Raw genomic sequence first — 12942 nt, forward strand, 5'->3', positions numbered from 1 at the left:
GGTCTCATTACACTAAGCACAAACAGTGTTATGTTCGTGAACTACGGGTAGCTTACTCCCGCCCGTTGCGTCGCACGAGCTATCCCTCGTAGCATATGCAAAAGCCTTGGTATTACACTGGTTGCGGTGGAGGTAATGCAATTGCAATAGATGGATACTTGAAAATTCTCGGAAAACAAACATAGATTTCATTCATAGAACCTCTCTGTCATGACATCGCTCAAGGTATACAAAACATTTCTACGGGAATCATCTAAAGTTCCGAGAGGGACATCAAGAACAATCTTTGCATCGAAGCCCTTTCTTCGTCCGACTTCCCAGCCATCCCACCCAGTATTTCAAGGACGTTTAAAGTGTAGGGAAATAGTGTTCCCTCCTTCATCACGCGGCCAAAAACTTCGCTCGTCCTGTCTTGGAATAGATTTCGGATGATTTTGACGGTGGTTTTCAGTGGGCCCGCTGACCGAGTAGGGATGTCGAAGTCGTCTTGCCTGAATTCGAGCAAGCACTCGTGGAGATATGAAGCCTGGACGGACGGATCCATGCAGCATAGCGAGCTCCAAATAGAATCATCCCAGATCACCATGGCAATGGCATGATTTACTGCAACTTCGTCTTCAAGTAATGTTTCGAGTTTCTTGGTATTCGCCTGGGTGTCCTCCAGGAAAATATTCCGGGGCATGCGCAAGTCGGGCGAGGAGGTGGAAGGTCGCGAGGAGACCACCGATTCAGCGCGTTCAGCGCGTTCAGACACCCTATCATCAGTGACCTCGGCGTTCGATTCAGAGCCTTCAGAGACCTCATCATCTAATTCGGAAAGCTCATCATCTGAAACCTTGGCGTCCCAGACCCAATCGTTAGACGTAATGTCCGAAATCTCGTCACCAAACACTGTCGGTGAGACCCCAAGAGGGTCCGGCGAAGACCTGCCAGAGCTGGTAGAAGCTGAGCGTCTCAGGGGGCCGGCATATGTGGAGATGGACTCTCCATCTTCGGTAGGAATCCTACGGGGAGAACAGCTGGGGAAGACTCTCAGCCTCGAGAGTATCGGAACATCGGGCAGCCGAGGCGCTTTGCTGAAAGCGGCGGGTTTTGGTCTGTCATGAGGGGCGGCGTCCTCCTTGTCGGATAGCTGCCGGTCTATGAAAGGCCCAGGGGCTGTACTGAGACCAGAGTTTCGGTTTCCCAAGTTCTAGCATGCTTAGTACGGGAAGAAGAAATGAATATGCGTAGCCTACCTGCTTCTTTTTAGTCTTCTTGGATTTAATGGTTCTGTTGTGATTCTGCCAATCATTCAGTGCAGAAGGAGAAAGGAACAACAGGCACATACCTTCTTCTCTCGGTTTCTCATGGCGTCGAGGAGCATCAGCTTGTGGGTACGCTCCATACCCTGCGGCAGCTGGGCAAGTACAGGATCCAGCATGGCCTTGGGATATATATCGTGGAAAGCCAAGAAACAATAGTCTTGGGGAATGTTTGTGTTGGTGAGGAGCTCTTTGGCGACCTCCTGGTGGAGCCAATTGGGGAATTTCTTGTCGAGATGCAGGTAAGTTATCACGGAGCGGGGTATCTGTTTCCGTTCCGCCTCGTCATTTGCTACTGGGCGATACTTCCTCTCTAGGTTGAGACTGGGAGCCATGGTGGGATGAAGACAAGAGTCAACGGTGACCAGTCACACCCATGTGATCAAATGATCATGATCATAGCTTGCGGTCACCTCGCTGACAAATTATTCCCTCCTTTTCATGAGCTCATCATCACCGATGTAAGTTAAATCATTCGTCTATTTGGTTTGCGACCTGTTCATCCCACCATGTCGATAATTGGTTCACGTTCACCGGTGTCCACCGTCCTACACAAACTATATGCTACTCATCGTCTCGTGCTGCTGTTGATTTGCGTCCTTCAAAACACAATTCATGGATGGTTTGTTGGTTTCTTATCACTCGGACGACACTCTGTGCTCAAAGTGGAATCTGCATTTCTGTCCCGTCCCCATCGAAATACCACGAACTGAAGCCGAGGGTGAAAAACTCCTACACTTCCTCAGCTCGAGGTTGAAGCGCACGGAGACCCAAGCCCAATATATTCGCCTTCTCCGCGCTATGACCCGGCAATGGCTTCCTCGACACAGATCCACTTTGTTCGACCCAAGAGGGCCCCCCGACTCGTCCTGCATCTCAAGCTGCTGTGCGCAAGAAGATTCTTGCGCCCGTCACGTGTTCTATTACCTCGAAAACCTCACCATTTGACAAATCGTGTGCTGGCAACATCAGCACTCAGGATGGAAGCTCATTTTGGAGGTCCTGACCGACTACGTGAACAAACGCCAGGTTCTTTCTGGGGGGTTACTCAAATGTGTTGTTTGCGCCGCGCGGGGCTGGCCAGCCTGTGACCGTCCGTTTGGAGAATGTCGGTGTCGAAACCAACTCCGGGGGGATTAACGAGACTGTGATAACACACGCGTTGGATTTGGTGCAGAGTTTGATCCAAGACAGTCCTGCTCAGGCTGAACAGCTTATGCAAGCCTTCGACGCTGGAGATCCCGTCGTTTCACACACCATGACGGAAGCCCGACCGCCAGACCTGGTCCAACTCACGACTATGATATTGGAAGACGCGTTGACCTCTTCCGGCCACCGAAGTAACGGTATCGAATCCAGCTCATTACATCCGCCATGAGCGTTCTGTCTGCCATATTGGCGTTGCCTCGATATACTCATCGTGTCTGGCTATATGTTTGCACGACAGGAGCTTTATTTGGAGAACGGGGTGCGGGTTTTGGATCAGTTGCTTTAGCTGCTGAAAAAGTCAGTGGGCGATAATACGATGACGTTGGGCCTTTTGCATCTTGTGCAGCGGTTGGCGGCAGAGGCCTTTTCATCCGTTCTTCCAGATAACCCCGAACTTCTTCAGCTCAAAGAGGAGGTGTTGATGCGGGGGATCCGCTTTGTCCAGACTGAAGTTTGGGTTGAGCATTTAAGCTGGAAGTATGCGCAAAAGGCGGAGCGGTACGACATCGGACAACAAGTCATGACTTTCTATGGGACGATTCTCGAGCATGCGCCACCAGTTTTAGATGATTCAGCAATAGTCAGTGCCAATCACATACCCTTTGGAGCTTGCGTTAACAATGACTAGAATATCCCTTTGCGAAACTTGTGCAAACAGTGCTTGACCTTACGCTGTTCAAAGCTACAACCTCAACCATTAATCCCTTGGCCTCGACAATAACCTCAGGCTGGAGTCACTATACGACTCGCGGCTCCATGCGGATGTCCGCCGATTGGTCTTCTGTCTTGAAGCCCACCTTCATCTGGCGCGGATTGTGATGAACCTCAAAATCAACACCCGTTCGACCAAGCCATGCTTATCGGAACAGTTGTTTTGCACTCGCGTAACTGGCGGAGCTTTTTCGCGCGATTCCAACATGTTCGTCAAGGCGGACCCAATCGACGTGCTTGCTCTTTGCGTCAAACAACGAGGGATGGGGAAATGTTGTTCCCGTCGAGGCTATGCGGGTGTTATGTGCATTGCGTGCCTCATTTGCATTGATGTCCCCCTCGCCACTAACCATCGAAACAACGGTTGCTTCACTTGTCCAGATCTTTCAGCATCCTTACGAGGATATGACATTGCGCGGCGCCGTTTGGAATTTCCTCTCCCTGGCTGTCGCATCCGAACCTGCTCTCGGTGGCTTGTTTGTCAATGGCCGATTCCGCACCCCTGCTCAGCTAAAAGGCAAAGCCAAAACAATAACCGACAGCCCGGCTGATGAGATCGCTGAAAGTGCATTAGATGTTGCGACAGACATGTTGGCTGGATGGAGCGAGATGTGGGATATGAATCCGCAGCTATTGTCTTCCGTCTTGAAGTTTTTGGAGGTCGTTTGGGAGCATGGATTGGAACGTTCTTGAAGGCTTCAGAGACAGTCCCGAACTCTGGGACCGCATAACAAACCTGGCGTCCAAAGAATTTGGGACCAGTCCCAGAATACGAGTCTGATGTTTTCGAAATAGTCGATGGTATTCGGCGGTCGGCACATCACGAGGTTGTTTCAATGCACGCTTATCGGACCCTGGCGAAATCGTTTGCTCTGAAAATCATTGCCCATGACATCGGAATGCATTTCGCCGTTAACAAGGATGCCGCCAAATCCAAACCGATTAGGTTCACCAAGATGGAACCGCGATTCCGGTCTGCGGATGATTTGAGCGAGCTCTTGTTGGAGGCAACACCCAGCTCGTATGACCCATCTCTATACGACGAGTGGGCTGAACAATTAAAGGTTCGATTTCACATTTGACAGCTGATCCTTGGCAGATTGATCAGTCTGAGCAATGACTTTTCACCCATTTTTCAAGGTTTTGGAGGGTGTAATGGATTGAATAAGCCCAGAATAGACATTTGCTACCTGTTATGCAGCTACTTGGACAACAAATCAGTGCTTTTGCTAAAACTTACTCATTTTATTGATGTAACAGCCGGCAATATGTAGATAAAGCAATATGTGTGCTTTACCAGCTGCGGCATACAGGAAATTACTTGAGGGCGGTGGGGGCTGGCTCCGGAAACTAGTTTTCCGTGCAGTTGAGATAAATCCATGAGGCTTGTCCAGAGCCGAATGAGAGTCGGCACTGGACGGCTTGATGGATTTGACGTCATCCGGCCCTTGATATCATTCCGATGAGATAGCCGTCACTCGGGGCACACGGACATCAGAGTTCATTGCCAAGTCCGAGGACCTGCCCATCTCCGAGATAGCCGGTGCAATTCCCACCCTCCGATAAGCTGATTTCAGCCTCTGCGCGAAAGATATCGAGTTTCTAGGTCTACTACAGGCATAGATCAGCTCAGTATACCCCCAAAATGGCTCAGATCTTCCAAAATACAAAGGAAAATAGATAGTTTTTGACCATCATACATCTGTCAAGATTGGAATTCATCCTCAACCGTCTCGCCTACCGTACTCGTTACCTTGAGGACGACGATTCGGATTCGCCTATGTCACGACCTATATACGCAAGCGCCAACGCAAAGATTCAGACGCAGCAGAGCAGCATGGTTTATTTCACATCTAGTTGTTAACGCTCTGAGATTTACCTTTCGCAGATTCTCAAACCTCAGTCTCAAACAAATCATCGGATCTCCATTTGCTGGCAACCGTTGCTTCACCCTCTCAACATATGGGTCCCGAGGCAGAAAATGGTTTGGCTTATCCTCGTTTTAATGCAGGGGTTATCATACTTTAGGTCAACACCGCGACGAGCAAGGAACTCTGGCTCCAACATACACTCAAGAAATTTTAGCTTGCCGACCATTGAACCCTCGTAGTACTAGTGGATCGTCCACCTTTCTCGTACAAAGAGAAACTTTGTCGCCGCACCAACTATCACCTGCCCTGGGTTATGCTTATCCGAATTCCGATTCCCCAGCTGGTAGCGTCCCCCAGTCTTCTTCCACTTTGCAATCTGCAACTAGCACTCCTATACACGATATTTCGACAAACTTTGCTGCCAACTCGGGGATTGTTACAGTCGACGCTCCACCTGAAGCACCATCGAGTCCTTTTTCGGAGATAGTAGTCTCAGTCACACTCTCAGACAATACCACCGCCACTTTTGTAGAGCTAGAGACCGAGTTGTTCTCGGTAGTCTTGCCCACAAGAAGACCAGAGTCGCGCACAAGAGAACAGTAATGAACTCTGTAAGTAGCGAAACTAATCCTAGGGTACATTAAGTGCTACGTGCTTTTTATATACCCCCATCAAACCGGAACAGCCTTGCTGTTCCGCTCAATCCCTACATCAGTCGCCCATATACGAAAATATTTCTCGTCATATCGTTCACGTCACGTCGGTCTCACTCCGACTGAACGCGTGCTTCTCACCACTGGTTGAAAACCTTGCCTCGGATTACCGCCACATCCTAGTAACCTTCGGCAATCCAGAGGCATAAATCTTTACTGTCATGGCCGAACAAGTATTCTGCACTCCGTGGATATTTTTTGCTCGATTTAACTGGTCCATGCTTTATCCCTCGTACTTGATAGCTTTTTGCTTTTCAAATCGCGTTTTTCGTCCAACGCTCGACTTGCCCCGTATGTCTTCTTTCCCGCTTTCTCCAGCCTACTGACGACTCATGCAAACCAGATCCCTTCGTCGCTTCAGGAAGCCATACCGGCGCTGTTTGTTCTTGTGGGCCCAGCAATTTGACTAGTCAAATAAACTATTTTTGAATGTGCAAAAACCTCTGCGTCGATTTGCCACCTCAAATTGGTGCAGAATCGGGAACACCACGTGTGCCCACCCCATCATCGGAACTTTTCAGTAACACTCTCAACCCGTCACAGCTCAGCTATAACCCGAACGTCAAACCAGTTAACAATGGAGGATGACGCCTCAGCTCCCGCAAACGCGCATTCACAGTTACAAGTTTCCTCAACCACTTCCGGTCTTTCACAAAGCAATGTTCAAGGTGTTTGGGGATACCAGGTCATCCTTGAACTCATTTTCCAGGCTTTCCTTTCTTCCTGCTCGCTTGATAACTGGAGAATCGATGTTCAGAACAGGACGACTCTCAAAGTGGTGTGCAGGTATTGGGAATCGGTATTGGAGTCGACACCGAAATTGTGGTCGAACATCATCCTCGTCCCGGAGATGCCACAATGGTATATCACCCGGGTTTTCCAATGTTCCAAGGCCACTCCCAAGCGCTTGGATATTCACCTCGGTGCCAACTTGGAAACCAATGCCAACACCTTCTCGTCTTGCTTCGTTCCCCTGCTAGTTGCAGTAGCCGATACCATTACGCACCTCTCCGTGCGCTACGCTTCTTCCGCTGACTGGAATGATTTTATCTGCCGACTATCCCTCTCCAATGTCCAACTCAGTTTCACATCGCTTCGACAGCTTCACGCAGCTTTTTGTACTCATTTGGGAAGCCCGTCCCCAGACGGTATCCCACAACCGTTTCCGGCGCTTGCTGCCAACATGCGAGAGCTTTCTCTCGAGGGCCTGCCGCTCACTCCCTCTATCGTTGGCTCCGACCTCACTTCGTTGACCTTGCTCAACTTGGATTCAGTTTTGCGATGATGCAGTGTCATGGCAGACCTTTGTCATGGACTTCTTGCGTTGTCTGTGTCTCACTCCAAAACTCAACGCTCTCACCATCGGGGAACTGAATGAGGGTTTCGTTCCATCCGCTTCCCATGGTTTCGTTGTTGTTGTTCTACCCAATCTTCACAGCCTGTCCCATCTATGCAAAACATCGCTGCCACACCAATGTGGCTTCCTCGTATCACTCATCGAAGTTCCACAACTCCAAAGACTTTCTATCTGCATAGTCAATATTCGCAACACGGTCAACTTTGTTTTGGCGAATCGTTCCAAGCTTTCTACCGTCACTGCACTCAGTTTAGTGGGTGACATACAACAGTTTGTTCAGCGCGGCCATGGTCGAGCAAAGCTTTTGCCGATACTGACGGAGAACCTACTGCAGCCTCTCGATATTCTGGATTTGAGGTTCACTATCGATCATGGCGCTTGGTCTCAAACTTCGCTTGTTGAATTCCCTTTCCCTCGCGTTGGCTCTTCCTACCGTCTTTCTCTTGGTCATACCCTCGCCCCTCTTGTCTCCATACCCCGATTCTCGCAAGGGCTTGGTGAGACGCATATTCCAGGAGCACCTAGTCAGAGATGGAGAGGCCGGCAAACGTATCTATGCAGAACATTCAACCTGTCGTCTTCCTGATGCGGATGAAGACCATTCCTCCTGCGCTCGTTTGTGGTATTGGGATGGTGAACTTCGCTACATATGAGACTTGTGCGAGCTATTCAACAGCTGTTCTCGTATCTAATCTAGCCACATCCCTAAACATATTTTCGGTATACAAATCATTCCCTAGGATGTAGTCTAAACCCTCTCACAATTACTTGTGGCTCACGGACTTGGAGTCTTGGAGGTTGATTCACATTGATTCATTCACAAACAGAACGAAGTTGGTTGTTTGTGCTAGTGGTGACATTGACCGCTTATCTAAAACCACACTCGTCAGCAGGTCTTTGATAATCAATCACCGCAATCGGCTATTACTTCCGGCATTCTGCGGCATCGTGTCTCTGTTGGTGATCATTGACCTCAAGCCACGCCGCAGTACGCGGCAGCTGCATGCGGCATGGCTGCGGCCCAGACCGGTATTCATCCATCACGAGGAGTTCAATGGATAACAAGAAAGCACTGGCAGTCAAAGATAGTGTACTTTTACTGTAAGTTACAACATGACGTTCTGTTTGTCTCCACCGCGGCGTCGGCCTTATTACCTTGCTTTAGCTAGGTCCTGTATGTGAAAAATTCACGCCAAACAAGTGTAAACAACAAAAACAAACATGTACAAACAAAGAAATCAGTAATTGTTCTTTTAAAGTTGCAGCCATTCAATGAGTGTGAGGGCCGCAATCTGTGCATGTCCCAAATCCCTTGCAGCATCTGGCTCAAGTTGTGATACGATGTCACAAAGTGTGACAAGTGTGACCAATTCCCAAAAAAAGGAAGTTTTCGCTGTTTGACAGTCCAATCATCAGAGGATGTCACAGATCGTCACAAAATCATTGTTGTATATTTTGACCATATGAACAACTTCCATTAAGGGACCTATAGTTGCAGCTTTATAGTTGTGGCAATATTGGCCAAACATCTACATTACCTTGCTTTAGCTAGGTTCTGTATATCACAAATTGAAGTCAAATAAGTGTAAACAACAAAACAATATACAAACCAGATTTCTGAATAATTATTGTTAAGATCATATGAGTCTGAGGGCAGTCTGCATCTGTTCCAATCCTAACTGGTGCTTCACTATTTGACAGTACAATCATTAGGTCATGTCACATACTAACCACTTTCATTGAGTAACCTATTGTACCAGCTTAATAGTTACATTAGTACTAGTCAATCCACAACTAATAGAGCTCTATAGCTACCACAGCTTGAAACACTGTTCAATATAGCAACATCTTAAACAGTAGTATTGATTGATGATATCATTTTTATATCAAGTACATAAAGCTGTGAGGTGCTGAGTTATCAATTCAGACACTCCAGAATGAGGCTTTAGGGTCTTATTATCTAATCTTAAGTAAATGCCAATTGAATGGACAATAGAGAATATTGTTAGAGATAGTATACTGTTTATCATAAGCCACTTATGGGTAAATCTGTGCACCCCCCCCCTGATAGCCTGAGCCATGCAGTTCATAACAATGACTAAACAAAGAATATAACATCATTTCTCAGTAGGTGTATTTAATCACTATTAATACTCACAGGTAGGCATAGATCTCCCTTTGACCTTTTAGGTCAGCAGTGAGCACAGCCTGAGAGGTTGGCGGTGAGCAAAGCGAGCGGCCAACTGACAGAGCATATCTAGCCCTAGTGGTGAGGAAAAGTATAACAATATTGAATAAATTATATTCTTTATAATCATTACCTATATTTTCCTGATATTCTTGATTTGAGCCTTACCCACTGAATAGATTTCTAACAAAAGAAAGTTTCACTTTCAGAATACATTTGTTACAATTCCACAATATTACCCATCATTGCCTGGTTGGAACATTGACCAATCTGTAACACTAACAAGCCAGATCACTGATAAAAATACACATAAACTAAAGCAAGGTCTCAGTCTCAGGCGCAGGCGCCAGAGGCCCTTGTTTCATGTAGCCCAGAAATCCAGAAATGAGACCAAGCTGTCACGTGATCTTATGCACGATTGAGCTTCATTTTCTTCTTCAAGTCCGACGCTATCGTGATGAGACGGACCAGCTCATCGCTCGCACCCGGCACCAGTCTTGACGAGCCTCCTGTAGAACGGCAGAGACTCGGAGCTTTCACACCGAGGCAGTTGCCACATCACACAGCTAAAGCGCTAGCACGGAGAAATGCGACCTGGATTCAAGGTATTCGACAACATATGTTGATACCTCTATATGTATCCTATATGAAGTCAACTCAACCATAAATTGAATAACATCATAGCCACATCGACGACGACAAGCGAGAATCGGCTCGTTACTATTCAACAAAAGACCAACGATGGGAGAAATGTTCCATGCAGGTGAATAGGTTTTGTTGACCTGAAGGATACAGTGGTGGACTTATACTCACGGACAGCCCAGACCTCGTCGTGACATGAGTGGGCAAATTTTCATTCTGGACACAAGTTAAAACTTGAAAGACATCTCGAATAATAGAAGAGAAAACAAGCAAAAAAGGTCCAGATAGAGCATAGGCACGTGTCTTTGATGCAGGTTTCGGATGGGGAGATTTCGATAAGGGTTTCGAGCCAATGGTTACAGTTTAGATGGAGGGAGGGTCAAGCGGAGGAGCACCGTAGTGGGGGAAAAGGCAGCTGGCGCATTGAAATCCATGTGTGTTGATTTAAATTTGCTTGCTGAGAACGACGACTGGGGGCAGCTCTACGAGAGCCGGTCTCGAGATTGGGTCCTAAAACCGCAGGTTGAACCGTATACGATGTATGCTTCTTGTGTGCCTGATTCCTCCCCCGACTCAGTGTATTCCCTGACCCAGTGACAAGTCAGAAAACAGACTAACATATGAGAATAACGCACCAAAAGAATTGTTCACAATGCATCTCCATCACCAACCCCTACATGGTGGTCCTTCGACACAAAGTACATGTGGTTGTGCATCTGGCAGTACAATGCCTCTTCGAGCTTGATCATATGCTCCCCCGCCGTCAGCTCATCGCTCTTCTTGGTGGGAGTGTCATTGTCTTCATCAGTACCATCGTCAGAGCGCTTCTTCTTCTTGGTGCTTTTACTACCGACTTGCCCTGTAGGTCTATTAAAATATACTCCTACCACCCTTTCCTGCTGACTGTTCGTTCCGTTCGCGCTTGTCAATAATGAGGTCTTGTTTGGCCACTTGGAAGGACTCCGAAGGAGGGAGTGCTGCTCGCATTGAAAGTTCTTTTTTTGCTGCAGACATGAGTCGGTCATAGTGGGCTTTGGAAAAGAGTGCATGCTGTGAAGTGCTTCAGAAATGAGCTCGAGAAATTGAAAGGGATGTCGATATCTTCGACAAGGTCGTATGGCCTGACGACTGGGCCAGGGTTAAGGCCAAGATCTTGAGACGTGTGAGAAGCTGAACTGAATAGCCACGCACCTGGTTCCTCTTCCTTATTGTCACTGTCGGAATCGGAGTCCTCTCCATCTCAACATCACTAAGCTTGCCCTTCCTGCGCTGTTTTGTTGTATCTTCAATGATTTCGAGGTCTGGAGAATTTATAATTAGACGCGCTAGCGGGAAGAGATTGAGATGGAGTCAGGGTCTGGAGTGGCTTTCAGTTTCTTGGGAGGCCACATGGCGTTTGGGGGCATCTGGGTCTTGTGCAGCTCGTTTTCATTGCTTCAAACCCATCGCAGGTGGTGGTCAAGAGAGGAAGACGCGACGGGTAACTCTGTGTCACGTCACAAGCGATGAATCGACGCGTCTCGGACCGATTTATGGACGAATAATCAGCTTGGTGAGTCGATGAAGCATTCAATTCTAAGTGCTTTTTTGTGTTTGAAACATGCAGAATATGGTTCTTGTGCAATAATTGACGCACCCAGGCATCAGAATTTAGATGCATCGATATCCCAGTCATGTCTCCCCGCCATTCGCTACACCACAACCAGCCTGGATCCAAACCCGGCGCAACACCCTATCGAGCGGCCGGACAGCTCTATTGTCCTGGCCACCGCGTCTTAGCAGTTAGTGTGCTTGTAGCGGTATATAAATGCAGATAAAAAAAAAAAAAAAAAAAATCCCAGTCATGTGACAGGTAACATTTAAAGCCCATAAATTCGGCCGTGAAAAAGGTACCAAAATCATGCTTCTACGTCTAGTCGTTTGTTTGGAAACAATTCAATTTATTTTCCTTGTGGAAGAGGTGCGATCACGTCCGATCCAACTCTTCTGCAAACAACCATAATATTAGGCTGCTAGTAAGCTTCATCTTTGCCTATCCCGGGCATATGGTACCTCATGCCTCGTCGGACGCTCTCACACGACCTACCCTCTTCTACGAGCAACGGTTTCTCATCAATCTCATCAGTGTCGCATGACAGTACAGCATATATTTCTCAATTAGCATTTCATTTTAATATACTCAGCCGCAATGCGCTCATATTGCTTGTGTGCTTTGCGGCACATCCACCCGTTAGTTACAGCTGCCCAATCCTTTGCGGTCTTGCAGAGCAAGCTGCGATCGACGCTTTTCGACTGTAACTGAGAAAGCCGCCCTTGATACCAGCTTTCATTGGAAGATGTCCAATGACGACTTTGTGCCTTTGCCCATGTCCAGGGGGTCGGCCACCACGATCGTCGTTGTGTGCAATTGTTCTCTGTGACTGCGTTAGACGGCGGCACTCAATGTGGATCAGTTCTCACCAATTTCTTCGGTGAACATCCCACAGATCACATAGATCTCCATTTCGGTGAAGTGGCGCACGGAGAAAACCAGGCCGCCAGGAGCTTCCAACAACTGCACCGCTTCGGGGGGAGGGTTCTCGCTCAGGGCATGAGTAATGGTGTGCCACGGAACTAACTCCCGAGCAAGTCGTCCAACGATACCACCGATTTCAATAGCATGTGCCACTCGGTCTTTGAGAAATTTGCTCCGCAAATCCACGTACGCATCGTAGTCGCTAAGATCTGGGAGAGAGCTCAACTCTCTGAGTACATGCCTAGGGGCACAAGGAAGTTTTGTGTGTCGCAGGGGAGAGAGTGATGTGTTACTTGAGCTGAGACGACAGAGGCGAAATGGGATCCCTTGCAGCGCGAGTTGTTCGGCTGAGGCAGTCACGGAAGATCCCCAACTTCCGCGGGATATTTCGAACACTGTCGCAGCGTGAGGAGTAATGAGAATGTCGCAATC

At 47.9% G+C, this 12942-nt stretch overlaps 1 protein-coding gene across 1 annotated transcript; it reads right to left on the minus strand.

Moving 5' to 3' along the window:
- Positions 1-253: 253 nt before the first annotated feature.
- On the minus strand, positions 254-1639 carry MIND_01146100 (uncharacterized protein; the record flags this gene model as incomplete). The annotated part of the gene is made up of 3 exons (XM_037367992.1): positions 254-1192; positions 1239-1283; positions 1331-1639. The coding sequence occupies 3 exons, from the start codon at positions 1637-1639 to the stop codon at positions 254-256; spliced, it is 1293 nt and encodes a 430-aa protein (XP_037215824.1).
- Between the last annotated feature and the right edge of the window lie 11303 nt (positions 1640-12942).

Source organism: Mycena indigotica (assembly GCF_014461135.1).
Source record: "Mycena indigotica strain 171206Taipei chromosome Unknown Mind.scaff0010, whole genome shotgun sequence".
In the NCBI taxonomy this organism is placed as follows: domain Eukaryota; kingdom Fungi; phylum Basidiomycota; class Agaricomycetes; order Agaricales; family Mycenaceae; genus Mycena; species Mycena indigotica.